This window comes from Asparagus officinalis, chromosome 10 (genome assembly GCF_001876935.1).
Source record: "Asparagus officinalis chromosome 10, Aspof.V1, whole genome shotgun sequence".
Taxonomy (NCBI): Eukaryota; Viridiplantae; Streptophyta; class Magnoliopsida; order Asparagales; family Asparagaceae; genus Asparagus; species Asparagus officinalis.
The window spans coordinates 10,123,598-10,137,875 of NC_033803.1; the positions used below are offsets into that span (position 1 = coordinate 10,123,598).

At 34.3% G+C, this 14,278-nt stretch overlaps 1 protein-coding gene across 1 annotated transcript in view; it reads right to left on the reverse strand.

Annotated features, from left to right (window-relative positions):
- Positions 1–14,278, reverse strand: part of LOC109826175 (phospholipid-transporting ATPase 2) — a 40,437-nt gene that overhangs the window by 14,770 nt on the left and 11,389 nt on the right. Inside the window, exons 4-12 of the mRNA XM_020393168.1 lie at positions 12,710–12,802; positions 12,442–12,616; positions 8,709–8,875; positions 6,250–6,354; positions 2,729–2,826; positions 2,508–2,650; positions 1,459–1,555; positions 1,249–1,358; positions 955–1,119 (exon numbers count right to left, since the gene is read on the reverse strand). Of these exons, the coding sequence (XP_020248757.1) occupies positions 955–1,119; positions 1,249–1,358; positions 1,459–1,555; positions 2,508–2,650; positions 2,729–2,826; positions 6,250–6,354; positions 8,709–8,875; positions 12,442–12,616; positions 12,710–12,802 (1,153 nt within the window). The remainder of the gene's footprint in view (positions 1–954; positions 1,120–1,248; positions 1,359–1,458; positions 1,556–2,507; positions 2,651–2,728; positions 2,827–6,249; positions 6,355–8,708; positions 8,876–12,441; positions 12,617–12,709; positions 12,803–14,278) is intronic.

The following is a 14,278-nucleotide window of genomic DNA, read 5'->3' on the forward strand; positions in this document are numbered from 1 at the left end:
ATCAAGTTATGAAAAGTTATGTTTTTGACCCATTCACATTTTTGTTCTACTAATTTTAACAAAAGTTAAAGGGCTCTATGTCAGTTTTCAAACCAAACTTCTTTAACAAAATTAAGATATCATTATAATTACATATTTTAATATTCATAAACTATATATTACTAATCCCATAAATATACCATAATATTCGAGAAATATTCGTGAACATTCGGAAATTATTTGTACTAAAATCAGAGTGATATTCAAGTTCATATTTGAATTTGAAAATTTTAGATGAATACAAATACAAACACTATTCATTTCCACCTCTATAAGCCATGACTAAACTGCCAGAGTTTATAATTGTCACAACAGTTTTAATAATGCTGACAGTGGAAGATGTCAATGGTGTGAGAGAGGTTGATAGGAACAACAACAGGCATTTGAGGACCAGCAGGATGAAGCCACTGACGGGAAAACACAAATATAAAGGCTGAGGTGGTCCTTACTTGACCGCCTTGAGTTCTAGAGTTTGAAGGTCATATGGTAGGCAATTCTGATTCACTACCATGATGAGAGAAATGAGTATGGCATTTCCATTATTTTAAAAGGTACAACTGAAGCTTTATTGATAGTACCTATCAACCCCCAAACATATAGTCAGGCATTCCTAATATGTTGGTACAATGAATCTAGACAATTCATAACTCATTACTTCTTATTGTTTTCAACAATAATGTAGTTGCTTTCTTGGTCACATCCTATTGGTCATACTGTAACAAGGTCATACTCCAAGTTTCGCACCCCCATTCTGCAATCCATTTAGCCGAGTAAATAGCAAAATGCATACAAAATACCATACTACAGCTTTTATATTACAGACAGACACGCTAGTTTTAAGAATTAACAGTCAAAATAAGTAAATTATGACCAACTATGATGCAGCCAACACACCAAGTTTCTTCACAAAATTACCAGCATAAGCACAAGGAAGCATTGCTTCATCTGCTCCTTTCGACAAGAGGCAAATCTTTCCGCTCTGACAGTCCTTAGCTACCACAGACATTCTTTTCCGTTCAGAGGTGAACTCTAGTATATCCAGTATCTCATAATGTAAAATTGTGCTGCCGAATTTAAGCTCTGCAATATATCATTACATCATTTTAGAAGAACCAACACTCTTAACGCTGAATGAAAACTAAAATGTAAAATGTTGACACTTGCAAAACACCAGTTCCAGGAAAATGTAAATAAGATAGAATGCCTTACGAAGAGTATTGCCATTTTTGCTCATAAGAACCATATGCAAGCGTGAAGCAGCATTTACAAGAGCATCTTCATCCTGAGATTGTGCTTTATATGAGATGGCCCCGCTCTTACTGCATATCATGAAAGTAAAAGGAAAAAAAACATTCACCAAATAAGAAAAATGGTTTCAAGATCTCAGACATGAATAGCACAAGGAAAAAAGGAAGTTACCTTTTTATAGGTACGACAGTATTGCAAATAGCCATGATGATAAGAAATCTGAGAACATCAGGGGTACTGTTACTCACAGCATCGAGCAGTTTAACATCTATCTAAAGAGAGAATAATAGTCAGAGGACAAGTTAGGAAACTTGGAAGAAGATAATAATCGAGCAATTGTAAAAGATCAACCAATCCTCTAGTAAGCATTGTAGCATGCAGGATTGGCATCATCAGGCGTAAAGTGCCATTAAGCCATCTTCTAGTCTCCAAGACAAAGAAGTGCTATTTTAAAGTAATTTAAAAATCTCACAAATCAATCTAGAGACTCTCTTCCAGTCTGGAACTAAACAACATTGGCTTTGAATTCTCAAAGTGGATGGATACGAAAAGTTTAAGAATTTAGTTTCACCTTTGGTTTTTCATACTTCAGGTAGGCAGGTTTGAGTACCATGTTTCAATTTTGGTTTTATATTATTTCATACCATAGATATATTGATATACACAAAAATATAATATCACTAGTTTTTGTTTGTATATATGTATATGCAGGTATATTCACACACACACACACACAAATATAGAGAGAGAGTGATGGACTTTTCTCTTCTAGAGATAAGAAGACTTGCTTATTCTATCATTTGATGTGGTCATCATATATGCACAAAAATGAGATGACAAGATTTGCTCTTTTGGTGGAATGATGCCCTGCCCCATGTTTAATTCCTGAACAATGGATCATAAATTCAATGACTTGAAAAATAAGAGCAGAAGGAATCTTCTCTTAGAAGGAGCATAGTTTACCTACCAATATAAGTCTGTATGAGTATGTATGAACACATGCATAGATGGTCATATCTATGTAAGTGACAAAATAGAAATTTTATCGTGAGCACAAGTCACTGTTCTTTTCCCCCCGCTCTTAATTATGAGCAATTTCACTATATCATGATCCTGATTATAGTGTCGATCAGCTAAAGAAGTTATTACCAAAAAAATAAAAATAATAAAGATGAACTAAGAAGTGTCATGGAACTATCAGATAGGATTCAGAACGTGACCTTTCAAAGCATCACCACTTTCATTTCCATAGAATATTCCATTGATACAGCATCTTCTAAAAATCATCCTGTTCTCTGTAAGTGTCCCAGTCTTATCAGTCAAAATGTACTCAACTTGTCCCAAATCCTCACTAATCGCAGTACTGAATTAAAAAAAAAAAAAATCTATAGGTCAGAAACGATGACGCGACATTTATAACACGAAAGAAAAATAAACTTACTTTGCGGCATGAGAAGGTGTATTAGTATCCTGATCATACATTTCCTCATCCCAATCAATGAATTTTGCATAGAGACTTTTTACTAGGTCTAGAGAAACCTGAAAGAAAATAAACAATCCAGGCAATGTAAGATGCAGAGTATCATTTTACAGATGTTCCAAGAAAAGTATGCATTTCACAATGACTACAAGTCAGCATTTAGCATTGGCTTACTGAAAGTGAGAAATTTGAGTTTATTTTTACAGGGGAAGACAATATTAAAAGTAATATGGAAGAAAATTCAATTTAACTTTTAATCCTTAATAAGAGCAGGAGGAGTAACAAGTTGGAACTGATTTTATACAGTTCATTCCCCCAAGTCAAAACATAATGTGAAACAAATACACTATACGGTCCACATGTTGTACTCAGATTGGGTTCACTTGACAAAGAAATGTCCTCAGAAACTGGCCCACTCTATAAGGCCAAAGCAAAAAGTTCAGGACAAGAACAACAATGTAAGCAGTCAAATTAGCAATCACCCTAGCTAAGGCACTGGACTAGGGGTGACAATTTTTGACCTGACCCATCAACCCGACCCATGCCTGTTAGCAAGGTTTTAAATGTCGGTTATCGGGGATTTATCGGACGGTCAAAATCCTTATCGGATAGCGGAAATCGGGGATATATCGGGGATAAGTAGTATTTATCGGAGTAATATACTAGCAAATAATAAACAAACATAAGCTTGAAAAAAAATATAATGTTAGTCAAAATGGAATAATAAACAAGCAAATAATAAGATAACATCAAGAATGAAGAACCATCTACGCATCTACATAATTATTGTTTAATCATGAGATTTATAAACTAACTTACTAAGTTGATATTTAGTAGTTATGAGCCATTATCAATATCCATAAACAAACATTAGCCAATTACCAATCAACCAAGTTCCAAAAGCAACAAATATCTCATAATTTGTAAACATTCAAAGAGCAAATTCAAAAGAAAGTAAAAGCTCCCAAATCCTACTTATCGGTCGATAAAGCCGATATTTAGAGCCTACTTATCGGCCGATAAGTGCCTTTATCGCCAATAACTCGCCGAGAAACTTCAAAAAACGATAACCGATTAAAAATCCTACTTATCCTAGCGGAAAGCTCCCAAATCCGATAACTCGGCGATAATATCGGATTATCGGCCGATATTTAAAACCATGCCTGTTAGTACGGGTCAAGATATACGGATTTGGTTCATAAACGGGTCAAGCCGAACTGACCCGTTTATTAATAGGGTCCATCTGAATTGACTCGTTTAACCCATATAACTTTACCCATTTGATCTTGTTATTGGGTAGCAAAAACCCTGACTATTCTCTCATTCCATGACGAGGGGCAGCGGCGAGCGACAGTGAGCACTGGCAGCAAGCGGAGACGACGGTGTCACAGTGGATTTTTTCTTTGCTAGTGTCATCTCGAGCTTCTTCTATTTCTTCTCATGTCACAGTGGATTTTTTCTTCAGTGATATGGGATTTGAATCATTTCATATGATTCTATGAAAGGTTTTCATTATTTTGGATTTTTTTATTGGTTTCTGCTGATTTACTCTTAAAAAGGCAGCGATATGGGATTTGATAAGGGTTTTAATTATTTTGGGATTTTTTTTCTTGGCTTGTGCTGACTTGTTCTTAAAAAGGCATTGGTGTTCTCTCTTTTCAAATTTTATAAGGTAAAAATTATTTTTCCCCTGATTATATGCTTTATTTCTTCTTCTAATTCCATAGTTTTTAAAATTTTCAATAAGAATGAGCTAAAAATGACGTAATGTTTCTCTGTACTAAAACTATAATATTATATTAGAAAGGAAGTTCAAAATTAGAGAAATATAAGCATATAATGAGATATTATGTAATAAGTAGTAAACTACAGATATGAGATACCTGTCCTAAATTTAATTTTATCATCAAGAACATATTTGAATCTAAAAGAAAATTTAGGTAGATTTTATCACGCTATCTTTGAATGTGATATCTTGAAGTTTTATCAAAATATTATATTTTTATATTGTGGATTGTGTTACTTTTTAAGTCCTTACATGATGAATTGGGATCTCAAAAAAAAAAATTAAAAACTACACTTTTAGATAAAGTCAAACTGTAATATTTTTCTGTACATACCCTATACTTTTGATAAATTAAAAAAAAAATTGTAAACCCACTTCTCTATTTTGTCCTCAGGTCCAAGCTCTCTCTGTTCCATGAGTGATATTTTGATCAATTCCGTAAGAGTCAGCCCTTTAATTGCAGTAGCCCACAAACTTGTATAAGGACATCAGAAGGATTGGTGGAAGTGACTTTGTAGAATACAAGTGAGAGATTAAATAAACAAGTCACATGGGTGGGTCCGGGAACAGGTTGATCCGATTATTAAACGGGTCGAGGTGGGTCAAGCCTAAATGGGTGGGGTCATAGTTGACCTGACCCGACCCATTGCCACCCTACATGACTGGACATATAGGCGCTGCAACAAAAAGAAAAACTTCTCCAGAGTACTAAACCTACAGCAAAAACAACCGCAAGCTGAGAAAAGATCACAAATGACTTTGAAAGCTTCCGGAGTGTTTTATGTCCAAGGGGCATGGTGATGTAGATTCTACATAGATATAGGAGCTTCACCATAAACCATTGTAACCAACATGAATCATAAAGGGCAAACCTAGCCAAGAAACATAATTAGCTAGATTGTCCCAATGGTTGAGCAATTAATATTCATGGATATCTCCCAGATACAAGTGCAACAAAAAACCTAATAATAACTAAAAGGCAGGACAGCGGAACGGAGAATCAATCAGCTTAGGTTAGTATGTAGAAACAAATGTCATTATCAGTTGATTTTACTAAAGATCCATAGCAACATAGGACTAAGTTAATTACACTGATAACATGTATAACCTGGGGATCTAACATGGACATCTCCCAGTTTCATTTTTTGCTACAGCCAATGGCAAAATCTGTAGAATATCACATTTCTAACTATAAATAACTTGTGTGTTTGTCCTTGTACAATATTCTGTGTTGCTTGTGAGCGAAATTACCATTGGCAGTGTTTGGCATAGGAATACTCTACAATGGACCTCCGGATTTTTAAGAGAAAAACTCATATGCAGTCCATGTTAAATTACACATAAAAATTTAAATAAAAATCTTTAACAGGTTTACCTAGAAAGAGAAGTGATGCGTAATAGACAGTATCAAAGTTTCTATAATTGCCCATTTTTTGAAAACCTTTTAATAGGAAATTTACAGGTCGTTAACACACAGGTAAAAAGTGAACTCTCCTCCCTAATATTAAGATATTTCACTTCTCATCCAGTAGCGTAACTATCCATTTTTGAAGGTCCATCATGCAGTTTACAGTGAATAATCTGTGTATGCTTGCAATTATGTTTAAAAAATAGTACACAAGGAGTGTTTTGTTTAGGGAATGCTAATATAAAAAGGAAATAGGAAAATAGGGAATAGCACATACAACTGACATACCTTTATAGATATGGGAATCATGATTGAACACAAAAGCTCAAACCGTAGAGGGATGACAAGAAGCTCATACCATGGCCCTTCAATAGGATACTTAACATACCATTGCTACAAAGGACAAGGAACTACCATCAGGTTTAGTAAAAAGTATTTGTGTACAGTTTCTTAAAAATTTATGAAGTCAAAAATGATGCAAGAAAAATAATGGTCCTACCATATAAAACTAATATTGGAGGCAAAAAATAATGCAACAAATATTTCCACTCTAAGCACCCGAGAACTAGAAAACATAAAACATATCTAATTCCTAGTTCTGATCCAAGAGCGTAACAATGTAATCCTTGAAATTCCAGACACAAATATCAAATCAAAATATAGACCTTTTCTACCCCAATTGCCTGACTAATGTGATACCCAACCACATAAGTTTGAATTCAAGTATAACGAAATATGTAAGCATGCCAATTGTGTAAAAAGGAAAAATAAGCCAACAAAACAGATTTCCAATTAAAGGAGTCTGAATACGAAATATAATGAGAAGCCAATCAAACATTAAAATTGATCCATCTGAGCCTAAATCCACTGTAACAGTGACAAAGAAAAGAACCCACTACAAGTTCAGCTCCAGGAACTGATTTGAAGAAATGGACTACCTTAATTGTAGTGTTATTTTGTGCTTGACCTTTTACATCTGTAACATACTGGATAAAAGAATTGTAAAGAAGTTAAAGCTAATTAGCCAGGAAAGCTCGCATTAGCTTCATTCTTGACATAAGCAATGCTTTTGTCTGATTGAAGAAAAAAGACTAAGAACAAGAAAAAGAAGGCCTAAAACGAGAAAAACAGAAAACAGTAAAAGTTCTTTAAGTTTGGCAAGCAAATCAAAGATTCAGAAATATGTAAAAGTAAAAGTTCTTTTAGTCTAGAAAATCAAAGATTATAAGCAATATGTAAAAAAATTTAAGTTTTAAGCTGCTTTGATGCATGAGTAATCAGAAAACAGTAAAAGTCCACCTTTAGATTGTTGATGGCCAGTTATTGCATGCATACGTACACCATACATGCATGTATATACACACATGCGTGTATACACGCATATGAACATATAAATACCGTACATGTATGTATGTATGTGTACATAGAAATATGTGTGTATGCATATGCATGCATATAGACACTGTAGTTACCAAAACTTAAAAAAAAGAGCTACCAAGAATATTTATAGGAATAAAAACAAAATTTCCAGTGTACAAGATTAAGTGGACGTTTAATAAGAAAACATACATAAAATAAACAACCACTATGACATGCAACCATAGTACCATACAGTTCACCATTAACAACTAACTCGAGAATGTATTAAATTTATTGAATATCAACTTACACAAATAAAAGGTCGGGACCCATGCAGACTATAAATTTATTTCTCACGAGTTCAAGGCTAGTAATGTTAGACCACCTAGAGCTCCTTGTATCTGTCAAGTATCTGTCTAATTGATGTGTCTCTCTTTGAGAACAGTGTGGTAAATGTACATCACCATCTTGTGTAATCACTTCCCTAGAAATTTTGGAACTTCCTAGTATGGGTAATACTTCAATTAGTTGCAATCAGACTAACAATCAACATAACTTTCACTAGGTGTCGTCACACAAGATAAAAGAGTGTTAATGTTTCAAAATAAAACAATTGACGCCTTTTTTTCTCTCTCTCAAAAACCTGCAGCTCTTTTTTTCTTAATTTCAAAAAACATGCATCTACCTTCCCTGAACACACATCTCCTGAAGTAATGACAATTAGTCCATTCATATCAGTGGCAACCAGATTCTTGTTTCTCTGAACTTACATAAAAAATCAAATTCCTGACAACAAGAAAATAATTTATATTTTTCTATAAAGGAAAACAAGATATTTTAATCAACCCATCAATGCATGTGAGATGAAGAGATAGAAAGCCAGGTGGTGGAAAGAGATTAAGATTTCGATAATGTGAGGCCAAAGTCATGTCCACAAAGAGAGAGTTTTCACCATGTTCCAGCACCTGTTTCAAATCTAACAGTAATAGTGCTTGGCTTTACTTGTAACCTATGATTTCCAAAAGCTGAAATACAGTTGACAATGAATCTCTTTCAGAGGCTGTTAGTGTCATCAATGTTTATACAATGGATAGAATCCTTCATAAGTTTACACAACACCGTGTAACTTCTTATACTGTTGTGTAATATGCAAAAATTTTAGTTGTTTCAAACTTTTTACTTGTTCACATCGAAAGGAAAATGCATCCTTTTGCTTTCAATTTTCTCACTCAAGCACATGAAATTTGTATATAAGTGCAAATGGTAAGTTAATACAGGAAGAAAATAAAACAACCATCAAGTCGCAAGAATCAAATGACCCCGATCTTCATGGTAGATTGGGAAATACCCTTGACTGCATTTTAAAAGAAAGTAATAGTGCAAATTACCTTACGAGCTTCAGTATCCTTCCAAATATTACCCGCAAAGCCTAAAACAATAACAACTACAATTTGGAACAAAAATATAGCTCCAGTCAACTTATCAATCATTGCATCAACGGCTGTCAGTTTAGGCTCTGGGATGCCCCTACTCATTCCCAGCTTGGTTTCGTTTCCTGAAAGAATAACCAGTCAGAGAGTAATAGTTAGATTCTTATTAGAAATCACAAGCTATGCTATAAAATTTCACAGAGGTTCACAGCTCATTTGCCCAAATCTAAATGTGCACATAATAAATACAAATTTCAATAAGCAGAAACAACTTTATGTCTCATCCTGTGGATACATATACTCAGAAAAACACCATAGAGATAAATTATGAACACAAAACCAAAGCAACTGATAAAAAGAGAACCAACATAAAGCTCAGCCTTCTTACGAGTATTTCAAATTTAACTAAGGAATTTAGCATTTGATTCATCCATTCATCTTCATTTGGTAAGAAAAGTTTCAAGCAAAAGGGTGCTCTACTACATCTATGCATTACAATAAAAAAAGGCACAATTGTGACCTGCTTCTTGATCAAAGTTGATGACTTCCGACCACTGCGCTGAACTTAAGAGATCCTATCAAACTAGAGAACGTATCTATCTAACCATATCTCTTGACAGTAAATTAAACCAATCAGCTTTTCAAATTGCATTTCCTTTTTAACACATGACACATGAGATAAATAAAAGTACTTTTTTGTTTAGAAGTAACTTGAAAGTTGATCAGGTGCTCCGACTGCTATTAACGATATAAGACAAACTTTCAGATACGTAAAATGAGATTTATCTAAATGTGGCAGGAGTTTATTCAATTAAGAAAATATGATTTAGTTCACCTAATTTTCTTTCATTACTGGTTTCATCATCTTGCAAGAATGAGGATACAACTCCAGCGATCATGGAATCAATTATCTGTCGTAGTCTCTTCACTCTAAAGAAATTCCCTAAAGATGTCATGTTATCAGAAATCTGACCGCCGAGAAGATAAATAGCAATCCGAGCTGAATATAAAGCCATAAGACACACCAAGCCTATGCAACAGCAAGTTAACCCTTACAGATTCTTAGAATTAAGAAAAACAGATCACTTCCTAATTCAAAAAAGTACAATACTACAATAAACCATGGTGAATGGAAGAGAATATGGTGTTCGTGACTGAAATCATAAAATTCTCAATTCCAACTAAAAACATAAATATATGGAAAAATATGCTCAAAAACTCCTGGTAATAAGAACTCTCAAGACTTAACTGGGGCAACTTAGACAGAACAGCGGCACATGTTTACATATTGCTTTGGCGCCAAGCAGATACAAGTATCAAGGACCTCCCAACTTTGGCCCCTTTTAGCATTGACCATCGTTTCAAATATCCCCACCCAGCCTGATATATCCTTTTATAAAGATTGCTGCAAAACGTTATGGTCTTAATATCTTTTACTGTTTTTTGGTAATTTTTTGGCGATTTATCCCCAACATCGCCGACATATCTGCTGATATGCTGCCTGATATATCTTTTTATAGCTTGTTGTCAAAACAATATAGTTCTGCAAAATTTCTTTAATGTATGTTTAGATCACCTTTTAGGATACTATATTATATGTGCACATCATTTGATATGGCACTCCAATATTTACTATATATTCCCGATATTTCCCGATATCCGCAATCCGTTTGGGATTTTGGTCCACTCGATATTTCCCTGATATCCAATATTCAAAACATTGGCACTGACTACCACGAATTACTATCTATGTACTAGTGCACTTCAAGAAATATCCTATCTTTCTCTTTTCGTTACTTAACTCCAGGTATGCGTATCACTCTGCTTAGTTTTCAACTCTCTTAAGCAGAATAAATTATTTCACTTAATTACACTTGTACTTAATTAACAGCACACAACATATAAACAAGCTTCAACGCTGGAAACTTATTGCAACTACTGATTGGATGCCTAAACCACCACTGAGAGGATCCTCAGTCCAACTTTAAGCAAATTTAACTTTAGCATGGCCTTGAAAATCAGACAGCACGGTGTTGTATCTTCTCTAATGAAACAAAGAATAAATATTATAATGTCTTAGCATGCACTGGCAGATAGATCTGGTACCAAGTTTACCATCACTCAAGCATATCCATGTTTCAAAAGTAAAGGACACCATACATCAACAGATGAGAAGATACGAAAGAATAAATTATTGACATAGGAGAATAATGTAACGAAATAACTCCAGTGTTTCGAAGGAGCACTGCTCCACAAAATCTAAGAGGAACAAAAATGACTCCTGTTTGGTAACAATTCAGCACATGGATAAATTTAGAAAAAAAATATAAGAACTATAATTGTTATAGCCTGAACAGAGCTACATTGAAGATATGGGTTTATATTGTAATAATCAGCAGCAACTAAAATTTTATCGGATCACATATTTCCATGGGTGAACTAAGCATATTGAGGTTGATTGTTGCTTTGTTTATGAGAAATAAAAGAGAAGATAGTTCTTCTTCTTTCTTAAGTGGTGTAAAAGACAAGATAGTTGGACAAGATATGTAAACTCTGCTAACAATTTGCAATCTTGTTGACTAAGCTTTATGGGAGGGGAGATCATGGGTTGAATATAGTCTTGACAAATTGGAACTTATAATATTTACAAATTGTTAACTATGTGTGTGTGAGTTATTAGGTGAGTGGGATGATTCTCAAGTGAAAGTTCTCCTGAAACGTTCTTCTCTTTTCGCTCCACTCTTTCTTCCTCCTCTCCTAACCATAAACCCAAATAGTCTAAACTCTTGGTATCACCTCAGAACCCATAAAAAAAACCTTACTGATTTTCCTACTCTTCATATGAATAAATCATAAGTTGTTGACCCCATATAAGTAATACATTAAAACTAATCTCTATACTCAAATCATCGAACTCGTTTAATCTTTTCTTCTTTTCCTCTAGAAAAACCAAACCCCTAACCACGGTAAATGAATCTATACCAAAATTCATACTGAATGCTCAACCCCTCATTACTGCCCAAATTAATGTGGCAATATATAAATTCATAACTGTTCAATCTTTAAGTGCAACCTATCATGAAAAGAAAAGTCAATTGCTGTTTCTGCATAAGGTGCTCCTTTGTTGTTGTTAGCACATGGTGAAAAGTACAAAATAAAGCATTAGGTACTTAAATGCATAATAATGATTACAAAATGGCATTCAGCTAATTTATGTGTAGGAGTAGGAAACATAGAGGTCTCTTTACGAACTAGCCTATTGCGTGGCTTTTTGCCCCTCAGCATGCATGCAAAACATGCATCCCTCCCAAGTAAAATATAATAGATTTTGCAACACTTCGCATGAATATTAACATTACTGCAGGGTAACATAGTCAGTTGAGAAGCTATGTATCACAAACTCCTGGACGGGAATATATAAGATATCACACTTCACTAAAACATGTGGTTATGTCTGGACAAGGACACTTCTTTTCCTCATCAAGAAAAACTATGCTTTATAGGAGAATAACAAAATTCTACAACTAGTATAATCTATTCTTGAAGTACATGAAAAATTTTAGAACCTGTAAAATTGCATTGCACATGAAACACAGTATTATTTGATTCCAGGTTACTTATTTCCCTTAAAACAACAACACAAATCAACTCTACTGTACGAATAATATTAGACTGAAACACAAATACAGACCTGTATAAACTGCAACACCACATGCCCACTCAGTATTTCTCAAATAGCATGACTGTAGAAGTGTGTTATTGATGCTTAAAGGGCACAAATCATTGTCAAGAAAGGGCGGAAACAACCGGATATTTGCATCAAATCTTCTAATGTCCTTGTCAGGGTTAGGGCATTCAATGACACCCTGATCCAGAAAACAAATATAATAAGCAGGGAAAGCAGAGACAAACTTTGACATTATCATATCCCTCTATTGGAAAGGAAGGAGAAAAGTTGCCTTGATTTTATGTAGCTGGTCAGATGCTAGACCGATGCAAGCCGACGGAATAACTCTCGTCTTCAAGTCAGTTTCCCCATCTAAAGCAGCTGTCTGAAGACAAAAGGGAAATTATAAAGATAAGTTTCCACCGCACAGCTCTTTATAGAGGAATTTTAAGATTAAGTAAAAGAAAGATTAACCAATCATCTGATGTAATTTCCACTCAGCAACAACCAAAAGTTAAAAAAAATTCAAATTCACTACAACAAGTGAATTCTCTAGCTAAAGCATCTCCATCAACCACCATTATTCTAGTCTTCTAGAGCCTTCGTTGAGAAGGGTTTCTACTGGATTTCCTGAAAGCAAGATAAGAATCAACCCAACACCACAAACTGAGTTTTCTAGGTCATAAGCACAGTTGTCAAGACAGAATTTACATTTGCCCCAAAAGAGGATATGGATGGTGGTCCTGATGAAGAAGCTGCCTTGCTCTTTTCAACCCAAACTCCCAAAGTACATCATAGCGGGCAATACAGTATGGCCAGTACCTGGAACAGTTCCTTGCTTATTTGATATGGTTTGTTGTCTTAAGGATAGCTACCAGACTCTATATATAAGAGCTGGACATTCATGTCCAGGGAAAGCTGGACAAAATTTGTTTAGACCCTTTAAACCATTGATTAAACTTTCTTCTAGTTATTGTTCTGTTTATTACATTTATTAGGAATAATTTTATATTTTAAATTCAAAGAACAGAAAGGTGAAGGTATGACTTAATGCAAGGTCTTAGACTTCACTTTTTGCCTTCAGGTTTTTAAATCCTTGTCCATGGACTAACCATCATTGATGATAACTTAGCAATATAAAGATTAAGTGTGCATCTTAACTATAAGTATGAGATCAACAACCTTGCCCGCATTTATTATTTTCTTGGGTATGAAGTTACCTTCTCATTTGATGAGAACTACTACTTGCATTTTCCTTTTCCTTCCTCCTCAGTACTACAGCACAATGAACATTACAATATAGGTTGAAAATTCTATGCAACGTATGTAGAGTTTTGCATTTTCCAAGGTCAGCTAAACATTTATCTCCGTGACTTGTCACTTCAATATCCATGATATCCTATATGGCCTCCATATTCATATCTACTCTTCTTATCCATGAAAAGAAGAGTACCGGCACATTTTCTAATGCCCAATTCTGATAAGCAATGAAACAATGATTCTAATTCTCCATTTAGTTAACAATGTTTCAACTATTTTGACTGTAGCTCACAATAGACAATCTTCTCATAAATACCATTTAATTTAGCATACTTACGTCATCTATACTACTTATAAAAGAGGGTATGAGTGTCAAAACTTTTGATTACCTATTTTATCCTTTTCATTTTGATAATTCTCATCCCAAATCCAATCCAATTGATAATTCCCATTTTTAAATTAAATTAAAATTAAAGATCAATAAATCATCTCGCATCTGGCATCTCTCTCTCTAAATCTGACAACTCTCGCTCTCCATCAACCTGATCGCATTCCCCTTTTTTGCAATGTACAAAATATAACTTTTGACCTCTCTATAAAT